This window comes from Mercenaria mercenaria, chromosome 15 (genome assembly GCF_021730395.1).
Source record: "Mercenaria mercenaria strain notata chromosome 15, MADL_Memer_1, whole genome shotgun sequence".
NCBI lineage: Eukaryota > Metazoa > Mollusca > Bivalvia > Venerida > Veneridae > Mercenaria > Mercenaria mercenaria.
This window is the reverse complement of record NC_069375.1, coordinates 40,367,287-40,392,257: the sequence shown is the minus strand read 5'-3', so window position 1 is coordinate 40,392,257 and position 24,971 is coordinate 40,367,287. Positions and strand designations below refer to the sequence as shown.

Here is a 24,971-nt window from a genome sequence, read left to right as displayed (position 1 = left end):
AGACTTTTGTAAAGAAGAAGCATTCCATTGTGATCTTGTAAGGTGTATACCGAGAAGACTTGTTTGTGATAAGTACCCAGACTGTAAAGATAAAATTGATGAGATGTCATGTGACCAACCTCGTTATCTATCTTGTGAAGAGTGGTGGGAAGCTGGCTACAGACAGAACGGAATATACAGACTAAGTATATAACGCCCTTTCTTTCTTCTATTTATATTTTACTATACATGTCTTTTGTTCCTCCATAAAATAAAGTTATTTCATATTCAAAGATTATGTAATGTTTATTTTTTGACATGAGTGCCCTGTCAAATTTAAGGCAATTTTTAATAGGTGGTTTTTCTTAATAGTCACTTTACACCAGTTATCATTAAGCGACTGGAAACCAAAACAAATAGTAAATACTACAATTATATAAGAAGAATATATCAGAAATTATTCAAAATACGAAAGTAAATTTTGCAGACGAAACGAACGCAGAGTGTGATTTTGAGTCGGTGCCATATGACGGGAAAATATTTACAAAATTTCATAACTTTGAAGTGTCATTAATGTAAGTATAATCTGTATCCTCGGTGATGTTAATTGTTATGTAAAGATCCATAGGTATTTAGCAGTAAAAATTCTTCTAAACTTGCATGATATAAGTATGCACATTATAAGTTTTTGAACATCTTTTTATTAGCAATCGCATTGACTTCATTCAGTGCCAGAACGTTTTTCTTTTGCGAAATATTTGTAAGAAAGAAATGGAAAGTTTTCCGTTTCTATTCGAAAAATTACGAAAATGCTAAAGAACACGTTTCGATATTCAACAAAATGAAGAGATACGTTTTGTTTCTTTTCATTGTAGTCATTGAAATATGATTTCATATCTGTTAAATTTTGAAAACAAAAAGTATTTTAAGGCTTCATAGTAAATTGTTATACACAATTATAAGTAAAAGGTAAAAATATCATTCTAGAAATCATCATTTGTGCTGAATTCAGAAAATTTGACAATTCCTGCTTTTCATTTCAAATATTGCTTTAGAAATAGGACAAATGCATGTGATGAGATGAAAAAAGTAAAGTATAATATCAGCTTTCATTGATTTTATTTACACAGCAAAGTCATTATCATCGTCATATATTTGTTTCAACGTTGGGAGGTAGAGTAAGGGTTTGTCTATCAATGTTATATTTAGGGTAAAAAATCAGATTACAAATGGTATTAAAGACCATATGATGAGAAATATTTACTGACGATATTAAAAAATATTACAAACAAATCTGAAAACTAGACAAATTTATTTTTGCAGGTCTGATTATGAACGGATTCATGCGACGGAAGGAGAATTGTACCAGACAAACCTTTCTGATTTTAGCATGATCAATATATTAACACATCCAGATTACACCTGCATCCAGAATGTAAGTACAATACTACAATGAACAGTTCTGGATGCGGAATATGTATTCATTTTGACAAAGGGTATAATTGAAAATATGTACACTTAAAGAAAAGTGACTATAAAAAAGATCAAATGTCCTTATACAGCAAAAGTAAATATTGTTAGCAGAGAACAATTGAGCCGTGCCATGAGAAAACCAACATAGTGGGTTTGCGACCAGCATGGATCCAGACCAGCCTGCGCATCCGCGCAGTCTGGTCAGGCTCCATGCTGTTCGCTTTTAAAGCCTATTGGAATTGGAGAAACTGTTAGCGAACAGCATGGATCCTGACCAGACTGCGCGGATGCGCAGGCTGGTCTGGATCCATGCTGGTCGCATACCCACTATGTTGGTTTTCCCATGGCGCGGCTCAATTAGAGTTATTTTACATATCACTGTGGTTCCATTAACTGTTATACAGTGTCATGGTACACACCATTTTGCAAATGAAACTTAGAAGGGCATACTTCTCTTCTCTAGATTTATGCCATACTTTCAAAATAGATCAAGTATTTTCTCTTGAAATAAAAGTAGGAAAAATGAATTAGTTTGGTCTGTTGCATCCATAAAAAAATCACCTAAAAACTGTTGCACATGTTTCAGTTCTGTTTTCACAGTAAAAACTTTCCGATGTCATAGATATCTACCGTATATAATAATTTTTAAAATTACGTTATTTTGTATTGACTCGTACGTTATAAGGAATGTCTTAAACTGAAAGATTATCTATCTAGCCAGCAGACTCAAATACATTTATTATTGGACGGATGGACAGAAACATGTATCATCTTGCTCACTGGTTTCAAGTCAGACCGTTGTCAACCACATCTGTCCGATTTTGTACCATTCATGCTTTTTAAAAATCTTTTTTAAAGAAAGCACAGAAAAACGATTGAGTAGAAACGAAATGCTGTTAAATGCTGTTAAAGATCTTTTTAAACACACAGCAATAACAAGTGATAAGTTTCATAGATTTATATTGGGCAGATATCCCAAAATCTAAAGATTTCTTACAAATTACCGACAAAAACCCGATATGTCCATGCTCTCTGGGTACTCACCAATAACAATAGTAATGATTTTATCATCCTGGTCATTATTTAAATCATTTAACATTTTAGTATATGTATATCTTATCATCATCACCAATAGGTATATTATCATGTAGTTCTGATCGTTGAGTAAATCGTATGTCATTTTCAGCAAATATCAGTCGAAATATCACCAACAAGTCTATGATTATGCCGTCATGAGTTTTGAGTAAATAGTTAGACAGTTTAGCATGTTTATATGACATGATTATGTCTATCTGACTAAAGTTCTCGAGCTTCCTAAAAGTTAGATCTTAAGACAGCCTATTCAAATTCATCTTCTGTATAATCGGATTTCCAATATTGATAGCGTTTGGCTATAAGGTAAAGGTAAAGGTAAGATTTATTTAACGTCGCATATAATCTAACATATAACACGAGCTACAAAGCTCTTGTGCGACAAACTAGGTATCCAGTAACAGATACATACCTGTGCTTATTTTACCTCCTGGTACTACCCTTTCTATGCTGAGTGCCAAGCAAGGGAGCTACCAGTATAATTTTTCACGTCTTTGGTATGACGCGGCCGGGGATCGAACCCCAGACATCCCGCTCTCAAAGCAGACACTCTACCACTAGGCTATTGAGGCGGGACTGGACTCGGATTTTGGCTAAAATAATTGTTTTAGAGTAAAAGTTCCGTCAGATTGTAAACATGAATAGGAAATTTTGTTTCTAAACTATCTTTAAAAATGTGAAATCAAGAAAAAATCACGCTCGTGTCGGGAATCCAACCTGGGCCGCTGCGGAAATAAATATTTTCTTGCGTACTAGACCAATACACAACAGAAGAACACGTAATTATCGATGGTTGAATATATATAGCTTTATAATTAAGGCAGTTTATCTCCGGTAGCCCTTACACACGCTTTTCAGTTTTGAAGGGGAAAAAAGGAAAAAAAACAACAAATTATTCTCATTATAAACCCATACGTGATACCTGGAATCCCAGGTTAAATATAGATTTTTCTAAACTTCTATTTTCACTGTCAAAATGTTGAAAGCAAGGCTCTGATTAGTGAAGGAATGTCTCACTAGCCTGTCCTCATATCCAGTGTGCGTAGCAAAAACTGGAGATAAATTTAATTAGATTGATGATTATGTCACCCTGATTATTAAGTAAACCATGTGACATTTTTGCATATTAGAGTCGCAAAATCACCAATAACTATATGACTATGTAATTATCTTAAAGTAAATGATATGAAATTTTCGCTAGATCACCAATAGGTCTATAAATATGCCACTCAGATAATGATTTAATTTTTGTGACATTTTAGCATACTTGTATTGCATAATCGCCAATAGATCCATGCTTATGTAGAGCTCACCGTCAAGTAAATCATATTTCATTTACAAGCAGGTTTGTATTGCTTCAAATTAATCAGCTCACCAATTCATTACTGCAGATAACACTGACATGTATACCGGTACAGTTGGCTGCTGTTCAAGTAATGGGTTCTGATATTGAAAGTACATCGAACAACAGTTACTGTACGTGTATAGTTCTAACTGTGGCGCCATGCCGCCGATCTCAGTATGTATTTCCATATCGTTTTAATCCGTATCTACAATCAACCTAGATAGAACCTGAAATCAGTCTTCTCATTTTTAATGTTTGTTTGTGATTGTTCCGTGAGCGTTTTAAGTTAATGTTTCTTTTCATGCATGCAGATAATTGACTTGTTGATTTTTCTTGAAACCTAAAGTCAGAAAGTTTCTAAAGCGGTAACTGTTAAAAATACCCACTTGTCTCTACAACAATGACCCAGCGTATTCACAATGTTATGCTGTTGTCGAAATAAAAGTGACTTTGTACATGTAATGGTATTTTTTCGAAAGTTGTCCCATGTTTAATAGGGCTATTTTTGCATGAAGATCCAGAGTTTATATTTATTTGTATCATACCATAGCCGGTATTTTTGTAATGTTTCGGTATTTTTATGAGTGGTGTTATTATTCATTCCTTATTCCTGAGCTAATGAAATACCACTTCTTCAGCTTGATTATATCGAGGTTTCAACGCAGTAGGGGCGAATCTACATACAATTATTATATGTAGATACGCCCCTGTTGCGTTGAACCCTCGATATGTGTTTGTCATGAGGAGATCCTGCAGGGTAGTTAGAACTGGCAATAAACTTGGAGGCAAGGTACCTGATTAACTTTAGTGACTTCTCTGGATTATAATGTTTCATTTCTGCTCATAGAAATACATTTCGTTAAATTTGAAGGGCGAGTTAAGAACGTCCCAATTTACTCTAATCTGTATTGAAGTCAAATTATAACCGCTAACTAGGTGTTGTTGTGCATTTTGAAACGATCTTTTTTTTGTATCGTTTGGTCAGTATAGCGTCTGCTCAGTCGAAAAGGACGTACCTGCAAAATACCAACTTTTCGGAAGACACACAAAAAACCAAAACAAAACAAAAACCCAACGAAAATTCAAAAGCAGCGTATTTGCAAATAGAAGTATACCATATGAAAACATCAGCATCAAAAAAGACGTATTTGCAAAAACTATCTTTAATATCACACAATTCCGTTGCATGAATATGATTTAAAGGAATTCCAAATAGTCTAATTTATTGCATTTTATTTTTACAAACACTCGAGACAATTTAATTTTGTGCAAAATTGCGATTCATTGTAAATACGTCTTTTTCGCCCGTCGATGAAATTTATTTTACGTCCTTTCCTAACGTGACATTTTCTTTCTTTTGCGATTGACTATTGTATCCAATATCTTCGCAACAGACGCGGAACACTTAGTTTTTTCGAAATTGACTTAAAATGTTCTTTTTTTGGCAAAAATGCAGGTTCGTTCTTTTCAACTGAGGCCGACGATTTTCAGCTTGTACGATTCAAAACAAGGACTTTGTACCTGGTTTTTAGATTAATAATCACCAGCACAAGAATAGATAAAGCTCCAATTAAGGGTATGAGCCTCTCATAAGTGGTTGAACTTAGTTAGAAATACACCTTATAATATATGCTGGCACAAGAAGATACATGATTTAAACATATTTTAATTTCATTCAGGCTATTTACACTCAGCATAATCTTTGCGAGGGAATTTTCATTTTAAAATACATCGTAGGTAAATATGGATAAAATAAATGCAGAATAGAAGTACATACTTTCTTTTCATAAAAGATTCAAATCATGCCCATACATTCCCATACATTCCTACTGAACCACAATTTAAAGACATTTCTCGCTCTGACCAATTTCAGGGCTGCGACCTATTGTAACGATACTAGAGTACTATCTGAAGATGAGCAGGAACAAAACATGCTGTTTACCTTTGCCGAATGGAATTTAGAACGACGTATAATTTACATTACTGAAGAAGGATTACCACGTAATAAAGAGTTACAACTCGGTCCAGTTGTGTGTGAACATAGTCAGTATTATTATCATTTTCGCTATGTTAATAAATGTGTTGACATTGTTTTCTCATTTCGTTTGCTGTTAGTTGTTTTAATTGCCAATTAAATATCAAAATATTAGGCGTATATATTTAGATATGCATTTAAATAAATGTAAATAACGCAGGATTAATTTATATTTGTAGATGAAACCTTTACTAAAACTTCAGTGGGATGTGAAAACGAGAATAACGTGTTTCCATATCCAGTTAGGTGTGTTTACGACACAGATGCTGCTGGTTTTGTGATTGGTTGTAGATCTGGAAAGCATCTACAGGGATGTGGTATAAGCTTTTTACGAACATTTTCTAACTTACTTGTACATAATATGTATTTTGGCGAAAATATTCAATCGAAAGTTTTTCTTAATATATGACTTTTTCTTTTGGGGTATATGTCCCTGGTTTTTTAGATTCCAGGGTTGTTAAATGAAGTTAAGCAGACTTGTGTACAAAGAAGCCATTGGTAAATTAGAAAAAGGATACTAAAATCTTGCGAAAAGATTCCAAATATTCAGTTTTATAAATTTAACATCTATCCAGCCTTTCGCACTGTTCTCTTCATTTCAATTCACTTATACAAACTAAACCAACAGAAATAAAATAAACAGAATGAAATTTTATGACATTCACAACGTCCGCGTTTTCTAATTTCAGAAGACAAGTAGATTGTTATACAAGTTTGGCTTGTTTTAGTTTTAAAGAAAAACGTAGAGTGTAACACGACTTACGAATTTTTTGGTTATAAGTTTGTATGTATGTGTTCTGGTTTAGCTACTGTTCAACAATTATTCAGTCATATAATCAGCGGTGTCTACTTGTAGCAGTGAGCACAATATCCAGTTTTATAGTGCTGCCTCACTAGAATATCACGCCTTATTACATACTCGTTTCTATTCCCCGTTAAGTTACATTGATACCGCAAACGTCAATATTTTTCCATACACTGACGCCTGATTTTCATATCGGGTGCTTGGCGTAATTCAGTGTGTGTTGTTGCACTATTGTTTCTATTTAGTTCAGTATTGTCAATCCTATTCGGGTTATTGAACATATTAATGATATTTACATAATACTCATACGTGTGGATGCGTATGTAATAAAAAGGTTATTATTTTTGCATCGGGAAATATGCACTCGTTCTTCAGCGGAAGAATATTGCGCTCCTAAAGTCGCGCAATATTTCCGCTGAAGAACTCGTGCATATTTCCCGATACAAAGCTAATAAGCTATAAGTATGACACGGCACCCTGTCACGTTATACTGACATCGGGCTGACCAGTCCTAGAACTATCAGTACCATTCACGTCTTTAGTGTGATTCGACCACATGTTCCGCACGCGAAGCGGACGTTCTATTATACCACTAGGCTATCGAGTCGGTTGTTTTTGGTTGTAAGAAATAGAGTATAACAGTTTGGCTTGTTTCGGTAATAAGAGAAACATGCGATAATACGGTATTTGTTATAACTGACAAGTATTTGAGGACTATGCCATATAATGATGAACGTTTCTTGTCCTTTTAAAAATGCTTTATTAATTTAAGATAAAGTAGGTGTTTTCAACTAAAGGTGCACTTCTGTAACTCATTATGGCTTACTTTGTGGAACGTTTTAAATGAATATTCTGTACATAAAGTTGTATCAACACTAAAAAGCCTACTTTCTGGCTATTTCAGAAGAGTTTCAGTGTCCTGCACACACTGTTAAATGCCCGAGGAGTTTCTGTATACCGTTAAGGTTTGTTTGTGATGGGGTTAAGCAGTGTCCAGATGGAAATGACGAAAAAGATTGTGGTAAATACGTATTTCTGTGTGTCATGTTAATAGGAGCATCTAACAAAAACAGTTGGGTCTGATCCATTGAATGTAAATTCTTCATACTTGTATTGTCTATCGAAATCTTGTAAAACCCTATTTAATTTGGAAGAAACGTCACATTAGCACTGTAAACGTTTATGCAAGATGAATTTGTTAATGAAGTTACCTTTTTCATCTTGAGAGATCGGTCTTCTATATCTACCAATTAACAGACTATATGAAGGTTGCTTAAAAAAATACATTGCTGTCATAGAAATGTTTTCTAAACGTTATATCAAATTAGTGAACAACTGTACAAGCTTTCTGAAAATATAAGATTTACTCATAATATACTTTAGCTACAGCTGTTGTATGTTCATACTTTTTGATTTACAGCTTTTCTAATTCCTTAATTTTTTCCATCATTTCTTTATAAATTTACACATTTCTGGAAAAATTGAACGCAACATTAAAAGATATAATTATTATGTCATATTTTCATATTTGATAAAAGAAATGATCAGCTGCTAACAGTATCTATCTACATGATATATGAAAACATAGAATGCAAGTTTTTGTATATAAACGTTACTGTAGGTTCGGTTTAAAGTATTACGTATGCATAACTTAATTTAGTATAAATATGCAATGTCACAAAAAAAGTGTCGAAGTTGTAACTACAAAACATGTAAATTCAGTTAAAGCTGTACATCTACATTTAATTCTTACAGTTGATAATTTTCTAGCTTTAAACAACGATCTAATAATACAAAACAATTTATTTACAGATATGCAGTTTACAGTTATATAAGTATAACTTTAATGAATATCTGTTTATTGTGTTTTTTCCATCAAACAAGAACGTGCTAACAACTAGAAGTACAGTTGGTTGACCTCGAGTCATAAGTAAATGAAATAAAATATACATAGACCTTATATAAGAGATGAAATTATGCCATTATAAAATGGTATAAAAGTTGGTCACATATCTGTTTCTTCTTTTTGACTTTCGTACTAGCCAAAAAACGATGTTCACTGAATTGTTTATCGTAGTGGCTATATAGTAGTGAATGTCAAAATCGTTAAATCTACTGCACACCGTTACCGTTGCTATATATTGCTCAGATTGAATAATGTTTTTATATTGTTTACAATTTTCATTGAAATATGTTGATATTTGACAGACATGCAAATTTTATCTTAAGGTTGCCAGGACAACGATCGGGAAGTTTTAATTATGTATGAAAATACACGTAACCAAGATAGAATTCAACAGATGAGAACTTTAGCTCGCGAGTTTCACACACAAAACAGTATCGTGCGAGTGTTACAGTACCAGGCACGCACAAACCCTGACAGACTCAGTTTTGAACATAGAATCCTGGATATATCAGATGAATTGGTCAAACCTCATGAAACTGTTATGAGACAGTTTGTGTGCAACTATTCTATTTTGGCTTCAGATTTCATCAATTATATTCAGTTCTCGAAAAATGGGTCAGCCGGAATTGTATTTATTCAGAACAGTATAGAATCTGAAATAATCGCAGATATGATGTTCGGTAGTGTCAGAGTTAAACCAGATTTTGATCTGTATAGAGTGAGGAGAGAGACAGGGGACATAGCAAGAGAAGATCAGTTTAATTTCGTAACTGATGTTCTAATCAAACGATGGGAGATCATGCCGACTGTAGGGACGATGTTTTTTCCACGGCTATGTCAAGGTTAATGCTATAATGTATTTTGTATAAAAATATTTGTTTATAAATTGCATCTAATGTATGAGCCAGTAGCAGTATTTGTATTCTTAATTTCGAATCAGGACTCTATGGTCGAGTGATTAACTTCATTTACCCTTCAAATGTATGGGTTTAACATTTCAGACTTACGAAGCCATTTAGCTTACTTATGAAAAGTCAATGGTTTTACCCGTGCCTAAAATAATCCTCTCAGTAGCACCTAAAGTCTTATTTTTAACCATAACCTGTTATTGTATCGGTGTGCCTTACACCTGACAAAAACGCGGTTTCTTACTATAATATTTCTTTCTGCATGAATTATACGTGTTTTTCATTGCAGTCTATATAATATAAAAAAGAAATCAGAACAAATGTTGCCTCTGCGGCGAGCTCAAGATAAAAAGAGAAACAGACTTACATTCCAGAAGTAACAAGTTCGATTCCCGGCGAGGCGAATGTTTTGGATGAATTTTCTATGCATCTGACGTCATATGCATTACACCCCTGATCTATTTGATCATTTTACGGGAAAAAGTCCACTGACTGCCTTTATATAACTGATTACTCCTAGAAATGGCATTTTACACTTCTAACAAAACAAAATTCGAACATACATTTTTTTTTCAGATTCTTCAAGGGTGTATTGTCCTGGTGAATATAAATGCGCTGCAAGTAAGAAATGCATATCACTGGAACAAGTTTGCGACGGACACAAGCAGTGTTTTCATGGTGATGATGAAAGACTATGTCAATACACCTGTCCAAGCAAATGCAATTGTTCCGAATACACAGCTAATTGTAGCTACGCGAACATTGATAAAACCACGTGGTCAAGAATACACATTAATTCCCGTCTCTTGGATTTAAGCGGAAATCCTGGTCTTCATGACGTACTCCGAGATTCAATTCTTGAATTTCCTTATTTGATATCTTTATATATGTCAAGGTGTGGCATTCAACTAAGAAGTTATGGATTTCAATTGCTAATTAACTTACGGATTTTGGACCTCAGTTACAACAATATATCAACCTTGCCAGTGTTTGGATTTGCGGGCTTAGGGAAACTGACTAGTTTGAATTTATTAGGCAATACTGACATTTACAGAATTGAGCCGTATGCCCTGCAAGGTTTGCAAAGTCTACGGAAGTTAAAGATAGCTCGAGCAAACATCAGCTTCATCTCTTCAAATGCATTTGCTGGTTTACGACTAGATATATTAAATTTAACCGATAACAGAATATACGAAATGGAAGACAATGTATTTGGTGATTTAAATGTCGACCGTATAGATTTCATGCGAAATATAATAGAAAATTTTGATAAAGGTCTATTTACAGGAGTGACCGGTTTAACAAAGCTACATACACCTTCGTACAAATATTGTTGTATTCGCCCGAATTATTTACAGGAAGAAAACTGTTTTCCTAACAAGGACGAATTTTCATCTTGCGAGGACCTTTTGCGTTTGTCAGCATTACAAACAATGTTATGGCTGATTGGGCTTTGTGGTTTATTTGGAAATACACTGTCGGTGATCTATCGTCTTGTTTATCACAGGGAGAGATTGAAATTGAGTTACGAAATATTTGTAACTAATCTTGCTGTTGCTGATGCACTTATGGGGATATACTTGCTGATTATAGCAGCAGCTGATGCTGTGTACAGAAACCGGTCAGTATTCATTACGTATCCACCCAATTCAAAATATATAAACTGTGACTGTTATGCTGTTATCATCAAGAATAAACAGCTGCTCTCTTGTTTTTTTGTTTTGGGTTTAACGCCGTTTTTCAACAGTATTTCAGTCATGTAACGGCGGGCAGTTAACCTAACCAGTGTTCCTGGGTTCTGTACCAGTACAAACCTTTCTCCGCAAGTAACTGCCAACTTCCCACATGAATTATCAGAGGTGGAGGCTAATGATTTCAGACACAATGTCGTTATCAATAGTCACGAGAACATACGCCCGCCGAGGATCGAACTCGTGACCCGCGATCCATAGACCAACGCTCTTACCTACTGAGCTAAGCGGGCGGGCTAGCTGCTCTCTAAGCCCATTATTTAATATATAAGATAAATTAAAAATGAAATATAATCCAAAAATAATCAGATTTAGTTTTCAAATAATTTGTGAAGTATGTACATCTTACCGTAATATAATTATGCTAAACCTCTTAATATTTCATGAAATAAAGAATATGATATTCTGAACCAGTTCTGACTATAACTTCATTTGACTGTTACACTAATGTAACAAAAAAAAAACAAAAACAAAAAAATGTATATACTGAACTCATTTGAATATATGAAAAAAATATTTTTCAGCTATATTTTTATGGACGACAGCTGGCGGAGCAGTGGTTGGTGTACTTTAGCCGGCTTTCTTTCAACTGTATCCTCAGAAGCCAGTGTATTCTTCCTGTGTCTCATTACTTTAGATAGGTTCCTGGTTGTCAAATATCCATTCGGAGATATTCGCTTGAGTTCTAAACATGTGAAGTTTGTGTCACTGTTTTCTTGGGCTGCTTCTGTGCTAATTGCGATTGTACCAATCGTTTTCAAAAGTTATTTCCACAGACAGTTTTATTCAAAATCCGGTGTATGTATTGCACTGCCTCTGACCAGGGACCGGCCACCAGGCTGGTTGTACTCGGTTGTCATCTTTATTGGTCTGAACTTTGTTACGTTTTGTTTAATAGCTTTAGGGCAAGCATCAATATATATGGAGATTAATAAAGTCAGGTCAGGGATAAGGTCGGCTGTCTCAAAAAACGTGAAAATTGGGCAAAGAAGAGAGATGGCAGTGGCAAGAAACCTTCTACTTGTTGCGACTACGGATTTCATGTGCTGGTTCCCTATTGGTTGTATTGGTAATTTTATAAATAGAACAGCATTCATAAAACAAAATAAATTTATAAATCAAGTTGAATTTAATTATGTATCCGCAGTTTTCATTGTCTAATTCAAATTCACTGCTTGTCAGACATATTTGATCAAACTGAATTGAAGTGAAATTATTTATATATTTGACTGCATGTTAAAAGACAATATATATACAAACAAAAAATCCGATATCCTAATTTAAAAAGCGTCGTATTATGATAAAAAATATAAATTACTCCATAAATGAATATTCGCCATTAGTATAATGCTAATTCAAGTAGGATACCATTTTAATAATATCGCGAATGTTAAACCTCGCGAACAAAGTCATCCAAACCAAAATCGCAAACTTTTAACCTCGCGAAAATATGTGCTTTTACAGTAATATTAGCGCTATCGGACCAATAGAGTGTCTTTCAATAGATCGAAGAAAAAAAGTGCTTAAGTTGTCCTTTTTAGAACCATATTTTGCAAATTGGCGTTTCATTAAATGATGAAACTCTAGTATACGACTGTATTAGCCTCCAACACTGTACTTGTGAACAAAATTAATTAAGTTTCAGTATACTTCAGTTTGTTTTGTCATCTATTAAACAGAGAATTATCAACAGAAAGTTAATAACAATTTTATACGGTATAAACAAATCAAACAGGCAGGCCGTTCGTTTAAAGGTATACCCTTCCCTTCGTAAAAAGTCATGAAAATACGCGCGTAAACTTATCCCATAACATCAGGGGCCTACTGGATAGTGCCATTATTAACCCAAAAACAGCGATTGACATTCCTGAGGTGTCCACTATATCCCTGCTTTAATGGCACCGTCAAGCTACTTGTGGTTTACTAATTTGATAAATGTGTTCCTGTCCAATATGTATCTTTACCAATAGACAGTCGTTACGAACGTTAAAAGAGCTATAATAATAATACTACTAAAATGGAATACGTAAACAAATTTTGAAAAGCTTTGATATAGTAATCTAATTAGTATTGTCATGTACAGTATTTTATTAACTTTATGACGCTTAGATAACACGGTTGTATTGCTCTTGGACATTTTACTATCATAATTGACAAGAGTCGATTTCTTATTTATCTTGATAATAAACTTACCTGTTGATTCATCTGCTAAATCAACTTCATTCCAGACTGCTATATATTTCAGGGTTTCTGGCTATGTCGGGCTATGAGATATCTGGGGACGTTTACGCTTGGACAACTGTATTCATTTTACCTGTGAATTCGGCGCTGAACCCTGTGCTTTACACTTTGTCTGTCATCAAAACAAACAGGGTAAGTATTCAGTTTGTATGAAATTTTTGTCATAGGTGATGGTTGATATTTTTTGGTAAAAACAGATTTACAACAACGTTATCTAAAGGGTGTTATTTAAGAAATAATATTCCAAACAGTGGTTTGTCGTGGAATACAGTCATTGCTTGGAGTTTAGATGCGAAAAAATTATCACGAGAGCGCAACCCGAGTGATGTAATAATACGCATCTAAACGACAATGATTATATCTGAGGGCAAATTACTATTTGAGATATATTTTTTCGACACTAACACGTTATCAAGGATTATTATGTATATCCTTGACATCCATCAAATAGTTGACTGTTTTCTGTTGTTTATTTTTCTAGCGCGCCGCAATGCCATTTGACGCTATGACATAATATATGTAACGTCAGAAAAATGAGCGGTTATATGATAAGTACAGGATATTACATGAGTGTCTTTTCATATTGATTTTATCAAACGAGTGAGATAAAATAATAAAATGCGAGGCTCTACTGAGCATTTATTAATTTTATTCACGAGTTTGGTAAATTTAATGTGGAAAGCCACAAATGTAATATTCTTTTTAGCATATGTTAGCTTTTCCTGTCGAAACATCAAAAAAATCCACTTTCTTTGACTATTATAAACGAGCCATTTTGACCAACGTCTCCAATACTATAAACGACGTCGACATCAAAGCTTTATTACACTAGTGCATTATCATTTTATGTAATGGCTATGATAAATAAATTTTATCCTTCTTTGTTTAATATGAAAACAAACGGGGTCATGTTAAAATTTCAAGTTAGTTATTATTGGTCTTAAAACGCATCAATGTCAATCAGCCTATACCTTAAATATTTTTGTATGCATCTATTGCGTCCGATAGTGCGTTCTAGATTTCATACTGTTACAGATGGAATATGTGATTTAGTAAAATGTAGACTGGTTACATATTTTTTGCCTTAAATAACTGAAAAGCATCAAATAAATTTAAAATTCACACTGAAAAATGCTATGCACCTGGGAATATGATTCTGCTTCCAAAACTCGGGGATACCAAAGTAGTATGTTCTGAAACAAAAGTTGGTAATATTTAAATCATATATGCTTTGCTATCAATTGCATTGTGACATAATATTGCCTTTTATCTTTAAAAAAGAAAGTTTATTAGAAAAATTGTCGAGTAGGCTTCCTGAAAAAAAGCACTGATGTCGTGCAGAACGGTATGGAATTCTTTTTACCCTACAACATCTCGTCTGTATTGTAATACTGTCTTCAAAATGATTTCAAATTTAAGCCGCGCCATGAGAATACCAACATAGTGCGTTTACGACCAGCTTGGATCCAGACCAGCCTGCGCAGGACCCATACTGTTCGCTTTCAAAGCCTATTGCTATTAGTGAAACAGTTAGTGAACAGCATGGATCCTGACCAGACTGAGCGGATACGCAGGCTGGTCAGGATCCATGTTGGTCGAAAATGCACTATGTTGGTTTTCTCATGGTGTGGCTCATTGGTCTTAACTATTTTTATAGAAACAGAAGTCGCAGCAACCAAGAACAGTCGAAAGTACTTTGAACAGGAAATCTAGTACGTTTTTCCAGTAGATTCTATTTTTGTTACACTAGTATTCTGATTTGTTTTGATGACAAATGTCGATATTATTTCCAGTATTTTTGTGCATTTTTTTCAGCATTTGAAATGTACACAGTATCTATCACTATTCTTAAAACGAAGTCATCAGTACACTTCATCGAATATGAACAATAGATATTTCTGTATTCTTAACTCCCATCCTGGAGGTAGATATCCATAAACCCCATTGCATATCAGTAATTGCGATTTTTTTTAATTAAAACTTTCATTATGGAGACATCAAGTATAAGCAATAGCAATTTCTCTTTTCTAAACTGTGTTAATAGAGACCTCAAGTCAAAATCTTTATCATGGAGACATAAATATTTAAATGATGTTTCAGTAAAACGGCCTGGCCGATTGGCCGACTTATTTCGGTATTTTGTCTTGAGAGACAATACAACACAAACGTTCATCAGATCGAATGAGATCGCCTGTACGAATCAGAGACTGAGGACAGCAACGGTGGTTAAAATATCAACCCAGCTTGCCCATTGCCTTCATCTTCTGCAGAGAAACTCGCTCATGGTTGACCAACTGGACCCATGCGTGCTATATGTGAACACCAAGAACAATGAAGTATGTTGATTGTATTAAATACAAGACAGAATTTTGTTGTAGGGTTTTAACCCTTAGCCTGCTTAATTTCTAAAGTGGACTGGTCTGGTCCTTCATTCAGTTTAGGCAGTACCAGTTATTATTCGAAGGGGTGTTTGCTGAAAATTCACTGACTGAACAGCAAACAGTGCAGACCATGATCTCTGATCTTGGACTGCTCTGGTCGCAAAGGCACAAATATTCGCCGCCAGCGGCCTAAAGGTTATAACACCGTTATGACTAAGAAAACATGGCATGTTTCAAGCTTAAATATCAGGTACGGGTGGGCACTAACGATCTAGGTAGCTTCCTTGTATGGTATGGAATGCTACGTTTGGGATATTTTGAACACAAGTTATGTGGTACAAGCAATTTCAATGTCATGGAAACCCCTAACATTTAAAACAGAGACGGAAATGACCGAATATTTATTCATTTTGTTGATCGTATGGCGACTTAGGAAAAGGCCGAACAATAAGCTTTTTTTCCCCCTATATACTATGGGGATGCTGATTAAATATAACCAAGACTTGAATTTATTTGCATCGGTTAATTTCAAAGTTTTAGATGGAATATTTGGTATTTACTTTTCGTTAACATTTTATGGGGAAAAATAGCATTTATCTCATCGTATTTACGCACTAACCTGTATGCTATATTTATGAGCCGCGCCATGAGAAAACCAACATAGTGCATTTGCGACCAGCATGGATCCAGATCAGCCTGTGCATTCGCGAAGTCTGGCCAGGATCCATACTGTTTGCTTTCAAAGCCTATTGCAATCAGAGAAACCGTTAGCGAACAGCATGTATCCTTACCAGACTTCGCGGATACGCATGCTGGTCTGGATCCATGGTGTTCGCAAATGCACTATGTTGTCTTTAGTATTAAATTGTTGACATCAGTGAAATAATATTTCTTAGCTTAAGGGTTGCATACGTTTAGATTTGAATATCTATTTCTTGTAAATTGCTTATAAATGATAAACGTTAAGCACATTTAATAAGCTCAAAAATTCCATTTGAATGCATTTGCATTGCGTATAATATGTTGGAATGGTGTCTGTTGTGTTAGGGATTGGAGCTTTTATGTCACTGTAAAAATCAACATAAATCATAACTGATTTCTGATTGATTTCATACAACACCTATGCTCTTTTTTGTTTTAAAATGATTTATACTGTACTGAACATATGTTGGGTTGAACTTTAAAATATAGATGATGTTTTCAGATTGTTGGAGATATTCAACTCAGAATAGAGCCCAAGTTCTGTAGGAATTTCAGAAGATACAAAGACGAAATCTACAGATTAGGGAATATTCTCCAATACCTCGTGATTCTCGTGCATGATAGCAAACCATCAAATGTTAATGCTTGAAAGAAAGGAACGATGACTTTAAGAAGTGAACATTTTTCGTTTTGAAACAAGATATCTTTTTTTATTGTTTGTTTCATTATATTCTAATTGTTATTGTACAGTTTAACACTTTCTTTAATACATATATATATATTGTACTGTAAGGTCTGGTATATTGTGGTGGTGATTTAGTTCTTATAAATTCTCTCTCTCTCTCTCTCTCTCTCTCTCTCTCTCTCTCTATATATATATATATATTTGTCTCATCTATATACATCATATTACATTATATATTAAAACTAGGGTACAGAAAAAAAGACTAGGTGATGTTTAACTGTATCGAGAGACCATGAATAAAAATAAGTTAAAGTTTAGAATTGAATTCCTAGAGACATCGAGTGTACTGGTTACAAGGGAATATTTTTTAGGTTAAAAATTTATTTTAAAAGTAGTAGATTTTCGATGTTACATAAAGGAAAAAAATGAACATTACTTTTTTACAAGTTCATTATCAGCGTCGTGCATATAAATGACCTTTTTTGGGAATACCTTGTACATACACATATATATGAGTGTCACATATTTTTTTCATATTTTCATATGGCGTATATTTATGTGTTACATATTGTTTACAAATTTATTTAATATATGATTTACATACATGTCTCCTCCGTAATGCTTTATTGTCGCTTAAAATTTACTTTAAACTTATGAACAAGTACGCAGAAAACCTATTGACAAGCTTACTTTTTTCATTTGAATGGCAAAACACATTTTTAACCCTTAGCATGCTAGATAAATTGTCGTCTGCTGGAAATGTCGTCTGCTAAAATTGTAAAGTTCATTCAATTTGCTCCAAAATTGGAAGAAATATTGTCAGAGTAGCAAACAGCTTGGAACCTGATCAGACGCCGATTTAATCGGCGTCTGATCTGGTTCCAAGCTGTTTGCAAAGGCTGTTAAATTCGCCTGCAGCAGGCTAAGGGTTAAATGTTTTTACTGTTGATTCTATCTACCTGAAAGGGAAATAAAGTTAACTACTAAGTCCTATCACTTTACAAAATGATTTAGTCTATTCAGGTAGATTTTGTTTACAACGATCTTTCCGTTCCTAAATGTTAATTTGAAATTTTACTTTTAAGTTAAGTAAAGAAGAAGTCAATTCTGGCAACACATAACTACACTTTGTTTCGCTATAGTATTTTATGTTCTTTTTTCTTGCAAAAGAGTGTTGTTTTCATTCAAAGAAATAAATAATATTTATCAAGAATGACGCTTCATCGCTTTATTTTTGCACCCTGGGGTGGGCGGGGGCTGCCGGAGGGGGGGGGGGGGGGGGGGGGGGGGGGTTCTTACTATTCAGTCTTTTACCACCTACCATCCCCATCCCATCGCCCTATAAAGTCAATATGTTGTGGGATGGGCGGTGGGTAGAGGAAGCATAGCGGGTCAGAAAATAAACCGGCTTATTTTTCCCGGGCAAAAACTGAACAGTGGAAACTTAGCTGTTACACCGGAGAATACTATACCAAGCTCGATATGCGAAGTATGCCAGGATGCCAAAGTTTGTTTCTCTAAAGAATTTGGTGATGTCAATAAAATTTATTAGGAATATACAAACCATTACTGATACCAAACATTTTTGCTTCCGTTACCTTAATATAGGTCACACGGCAACTTCTCGGCTTTAAAGCTGGAAGAAGACCCAAGGCACCTGGGTAGAACCATCTTTTTGTAAATAAGCTGACCGGCTTTCTGACCTGAAAGAATTCTACGACTATCCCCTCACAGCGTTTAGGGGCAAATTATTCAAAATTAGCAGCCTGAACTACTCGGCCACCAAAGAAGAAACTCATTGCTGATTCACAGGTTATAAATCGAAGACGACGATTATCGCCAATAACTTCGAAATGCCCAATGACCATTTTATTGAATAACTAAATGATTTATGCCAGCTCTAGATAGCACAGTCTTGCTTATTGTGCAGCAGAGGCTTGGTGTCAACTGGAACGACTATTATTAGACCTTGATGTCAGTGCCATTATCAAAAGATAATTATGGTGAAAATACTGCTCCTGTTGTGTTCCAGATATAGTGTTAGCAAAGCTTAGCCAAAGCAATGTTCAGTATATTATCAGTTGGAAGTGCTTTTACCAAGATAAAAAATTTCCAACAGAAGATGAAAATTATTTTGGAATAACATGCTTTGACAGATATTGAAAATGGCGTCAGTGTCTAGGGTAGTTCTTGCACTCTTCAAGAGTACATTTGGCTTGAAAATATTCAAATGTTTCCATCTACAGATAGTAGGTTATGGTGAAAGTATAATTGTTACAGACGATAACGACGGTGATACATATCTCGGAAAGAACAATGGATCGTTAGTTAGAGATCTGAAGGTTGAAAGTCTTGTCGGTACATCAGGTGTATGTGTATCCAGCGACGAAGCTGTATTTCTTTGTGAATACACACGAAACAATATTGTGATTTTTGATATTAATAGAAAATATCTCTGTAAGTTCATAGTGGAAGGTCTCACTACTGTTAACAAACTTGGTCAATTTGTTACCACTATGAACGTAATCATGTGATATTCATGTATTCAAGAAACTGTGATTATATTTGCACACTTGAAAGCTGCAAATAAAGCTTTAAAAGAAATGTTCAAATTTAAAATACATTAAATAGGGGTTATTACATTAGTGTTTTTCACATTGACTTTATTAAATGAGTCGAATGCAATTATAAGATGTGACACTCTGTCGTGCATTTTATAAAGTTTATTCAAGGAGTTTAATAAATTCAATGAGAAAAAGATACAAATGTAATATTCTTTTTATCACATATAAGCTTTTCCTGCTGAAACATCAAAATCTCCTCCTTCTTTACCTATTACAGACCAATTAAAGCGACGTCGACGTCATAGCTTTATTACTAAGAGTGACACACCAAGTGTCATGATTGAATTTCCTCGAATGCTTTAGCCTGAAGACCATCTTGAAGTTAGGTGTGCCATTACGGCTAGACAGCATACACCAGCCGTTTATTGACCTTTTAATTGTATACCTTCGCTTCATATTCATCTTGATGTTTTCATTTTACGTATTTTCAACAAGTGAATTTGCATCATTTGTATTGATTTTTTTTCACCATTAATGCCATAATTATTTGAAAATCAATCTGAAAATGATTCAGAACTCTTTCACTCGCCATAATGACGTTGCTTTATGACGTCAAGGTCAGAATGTGCTGACGATCCGGTTACCCGGGGCCATTGTGAATATGACCGCGGCAATGGGCACGCTGCATCATTATGACTCCGTCAATGGCTGACGTGTGCCTTTTTGTTACTGTTTGTGCTAAGGTATATAACAAACTAGTGTAATGCCAAATTTATGTAATGGTTGTATATCAAATATGTTATAATTTAATTTAATCACTAAATTATAAAAGTATTTATATTAGACGTTCTATAGGAACGGAAGTCAAAAAATACATTAAAACATCTTGAATTTACAAACTAGCGGAAAACGTTTATATAAATTATGAGGAAAGAAAATGACAACAAAAACAAAACTGTAGCATTTAAACTTGGTTAATTATAGGGTCTAATTTAAATAAGAAAGTCAGCAGTTGGGTCCGAAGTCGATTGTCGGGCCGCGAAGTGGAAAAGTGGGTCTTTTGGCACCCAACTGTTTTTTACCACTTCTACAATGGTCTAGGGAGGTTTACCCCTATGCAGCTATCCTAATGTGTTAGGAAGCGATAAGTGGGTCTCTTTGATTATAACTGATTGGTGGGTCAAACTTTTATATAAAATTTATATAGGGATATATATGTATCTTCTAAAAACGCATCTTTCATGTGTATTTTGTGACTTTTAACGGGCATTGGTAGTAAAATGAATAAAATTAAATATCTGCGTAATTTTGTACTATTGAATGGATTTTGATATGCTAATATTGATAGATCGATCTAACTGTTCCCTTTATTTAAGAAATGTACTTTTAGCAATTTTTAAACTATTTGCAAAATAGGAAATGGCGGGTTACCCCTTTGATTAAGTATAGATTGTAAGACTAAGAGTTGTGTAATTCGATTGCAATTAGTAGAGATTGTTAGACAAAGAGTTGTGTAATTCGATTGAAATTAGTATATTTGTTTGTTTTGGTTTAACGCCGTTTCTTAACAGTATTTCAGTCATGTAACGGCGGGCAGTTAACCTAACCAGTGCTCCTGGATTCTGTATCAGTTCCTGGATTCTGTATCAGTACAAACCTGTTCTCCGTAAGTAACTGCAACTTCCCCTATAGGTGGAGGACTAATGATTTCAGACTGAATGTCGTTTATCAAATAGTCACGGAGAACATGCGCCCCGCCCGAGGATCGAACTCACGACCCAGAGATCCGTAGACCAATGCTCTACCTACGTAGACCAATACCTACTGAGCTAAGCGGGCGGGCTGTACTTAGTAGAGATTGCTAGACTAAGAGTTGTGTAATTCGATTGTAAATAGTAGAGATTGTTAGACTAAGAGTTATGCAATATGGTTGTAATTAGTAGAGATTGTTAGACTAAGAGTTATGTAATTCGGTTGTAATTAGTCCTAGTCCGGTACTTGTCAACTCATCAAAAAAAAAAAAAAAAAAAAAAGAAGAAGTAGAAAATATGTAAACTAATCAAAAAAAAAAAAAAAAAAAAAAAAAAAAAAAAGATAATAATTTAAAGGATCACTCAATCGGCGTGCGTACAATTAAATAATTTTGGGTATGGATTATGTATATCAATAATCCGATCAATCAACTTTGCCTTTTTCGAAATATTTGTATTGTATCGTGTTTCATTGAAATTCAGTCATAACAGCTTTTCCTTCTTGTTTTTTTTTCATCTGTACAGGTGTACGCCAAATACGTTCGACACAATTTTCTACTAGTAAGTTTTTACTGTTTTATATTTCAACCCTCAAGGAATAGCGTAGATCATACATGTACTCAATAGTTTTCGACTCAAATGTCATATTATGACAAAAAATAACTATTTTTAAACTAATCCAACTTACCGGCGTGTGACAAAAATAGATGTTTTATTCATTTTTATTTATGCATAACACTACCAACCACAATCAATACAGATGAAAGCGTATCCACATGATATGCCAGGACACATACATTTGTAATTGTAATAAGGGACCATAACTAAAAGTTGAGCTTATGAAGGAATAGCTAAGAAACAGAATTCGGGGTAAGAATTCAATTTTTCCTTTACATTTTGTAAGAGCATGACCAATAACACACTCTTAGCCAGAGAATAAAGATAAATTAAATGGCATGGGTTATATTTTATCAAACTTGTGAACCTGTCAGTTTTGTGAAGGTAAATTAAAAATTAGTCAAATATAGCTGGTGATTTATGCAAGTTTGTTTAAGCAATAATACATTCTAGCGATTTGTCGTTGAATCTGGTGTTCAGATGCAAAGAACTATGTCACGAGGGTACAGCCTGAGTGATATGATAATACGCATCTGAACGATGAACAGTTTTTTTTCATTTTAGAGAAAATCAATTGTTTTAGATATATTTTTTTTTATTCTAAAACGATATCGAGGATAATTATCTATATCTTTGACCGTATCAACCAACTATTTGTTTGTTTTGTGTGTACGCCACTATGACGTTTGACGCTATTACCAATGACTTTGTTGCATAAAAACATAGTTTCAAGCCGAAGACGCCGACATAAAACTTGCAGAGAACCAGTCAAAACGGAAAATTACGATATATAAGTACTGGTTTTGACAATGAAAAAAACTTATGTCTTTGCACTTAAGTTAGATCAGGATGAAAAAGCGAAACAATTCATTATAGAAATTTAGCAGGGTAAGGGTTACCAAAAACAGAAATCTAATCCGCCACATGATACTTTAAATCTACTTCTTTGTGACTGTTTATAAAATTTATATAAAGATACTTAAGAAACTTAGAATGCAACCAAATAAATAATAACCGAGTCGAAATATCATGGAGAGATCGCCGTGACGTCACGCGTTAACATCTGTTTCTCTGGTGGTTGGCAAAACAAATGATTTTAACACCGTTTGCGTATTGAATCAGAATTTTTAATTTTTAATAACTTTTTTGCTCATTTATGGATTTTCAAAATTCAAAAAGATTTGAAATACTAACAATCTTCATATTTTTGTATCCAAATATCTTTTTCCAATGAATAACCGTTTTAAATGACATATAATTTTAAAAGCGGCGTAGTGATTTTCACAACCTTTAGAAAAACAGTGTAAGTTAAGCGTTCATAATTAATCCATTTTATTTCGAAATAACAATTAAAAGTAATCAATAAATTGCTTGTTTTATAACCTTTCCATTGATCAAAAAATTATCTATGTAATTTGTGTTTTAAGAAAGTTTAGACCGTTAGAAAAACATCACTGTTTACAAAAAACATGGACGGTCGGCTTCTGCCCACCCGATCACTGTCTTATCAGTTCTAAAAATAGAATTTGTATACAAACACGATCTCTCCTGTAAGAAATTCGACTTAAAAATATATACGAATCAACAGAAAATATTAATAAACGTCAAACTGATTCAAGTTTGTCCAAGAAAAATCGAAGAAGAATAGTTTTAGAATACGAAATAACCAAAGCGAATGCTCTGTATCAGATTATTTAAGCTCCAAGACAATATGATTATACTATCTGACGGCTCTAATCAAATTATAAAAAGGCTTCACAAAATTACAATATCAAAGATCAAAGCGACCGAAATGCCCGTGCCACGCCTATTTGTCGCACTGGACAAAACGAAAATGTCGAAACGGGCAATACCAGTTTCAGTTTCAGTTTATTGGCAAATCAGCATTAATACAATGCATTTGACCATTTACAAACACATTAAATAAATAAATATGGCCAAGAGGTTGAACATACAATAAACAAACAATTCCAATACACATTATAAATATTACACATTTCTAAGAAACAGCAATAACTGTAAGTTTTTCCTTCCTAATTTTCATTGCACTATACACATATTTTGCAAGATTTCTAATGGTTCTCACATTTGAACTAGGCATAACATTTGTAAATTTGGTAACAGATGCCCAAGATAAATTGATAAATTTTTGGCGTAAATGTGCATAAGACGGACAACAAAGTAAGAAATGGTATTCACTTTCAACTTGATTTCTGGTACATATTTACATATTTTGCTTGGCTTCGTTAAAACTTCCAAACGATATTCTATAGATTGGACTAATTATATAAACAACAACAACAAAAACAATGAGTCGGTAAGTTGTCGCATGTTTGGTTGTTTTCCTGTAGACAAATTACTAGTATTTAGTACTTCTCCAGTAGCGGACAAAATATGTAGCCAACAAAAGTATATTAGATGTTTTCTAATGTGGTTGAGTGATCATGAAATATGTTTGAAATTTTTAAATAAGTATTCAAAATGGTAACCGAATCGTGACGGGAGACCTTTTTGAAAAAAATAAGCACGCAAAATTAGAAATAGGACAATGTGCGTTATTACCTACTTAGTATGTAAGTCACGCGTTGATAAGATTGTAAATATTCGGGTCAAACACGCTTGGCGAGCATGCACAGATAAATAGCAATACTTTGTATTTGGCAGCTGAATGGAAATACAGGTATTTATGATGAAATAGATTAATAAACTATTAGTGCTTACTGCGTTTTCTGACA

The 24,971-nt window shown here is 34.1% G+C and overlaps 1 protein-coding gene across 1 annotated transcript in view; it reads left to right on the top strand.

Annotated features, from left to right (window-relative positions):
- Window positions 1-18,516, top strand: part of LOC123556537 (uncharacterized) — a 41,460-nt gene extending 22,944 nt beyond the window's left edge. The window contains exons 13-26 of the mRNA XM_053524199.1: window positions 3-185; window positions 467-554; window positions 1,303-1,414; window positions 3,936-4,063; window positions 5,763-5,932; window positions 6,104-6,241; window positions 7,634-7,750; window positions 8,959-9,477; window positions 10,120-11,164; window positions 11,819-12,363; window positions 13,540-13,667; window positions 15,193-15,247; window positions 15,636-15,871; window positions 17,121-18,516. Of these exons, the coding sequence (XP_053380174.1) occupies window positions 3-185; window positions 467-554; window positions 1,303-1,414; window positions 3,936-4,063; window positions 5,763-5,932; window positions 6,104-6,241; window positions 7,634-7,750; window positions 8,959-9,477; window positions 10,120-11,164; window positions 11,819-12,363; window positions 13,540-13,667; window positions 15,193-15,247; window positions 15,636-15,871; window positions 17,121-17,267 (3,611 nt within the window). The 3' untranslated portion in view covers window positions 17,268-18,516. The remainder of the gene's footprint in view (window positions 1-2; window positions 186-466; window positions 555-1,302; window positions 1,415-3,935; window positions 4,064-5,762; window positions 5,933-6,103; window positions 6,242-7,633; window positions 7,751-8,958; window positions 9,478-10,119; window positions 11,165-11,818; window positions 12,364-13,539; window positions 13,668-15,192; window positions 15,248-15,635; window positions 15,872-17,120) is intronic.
- The last annotated feature ends 6,455 nt before the right edge of the window (window positions 18,517-24,971 follow it).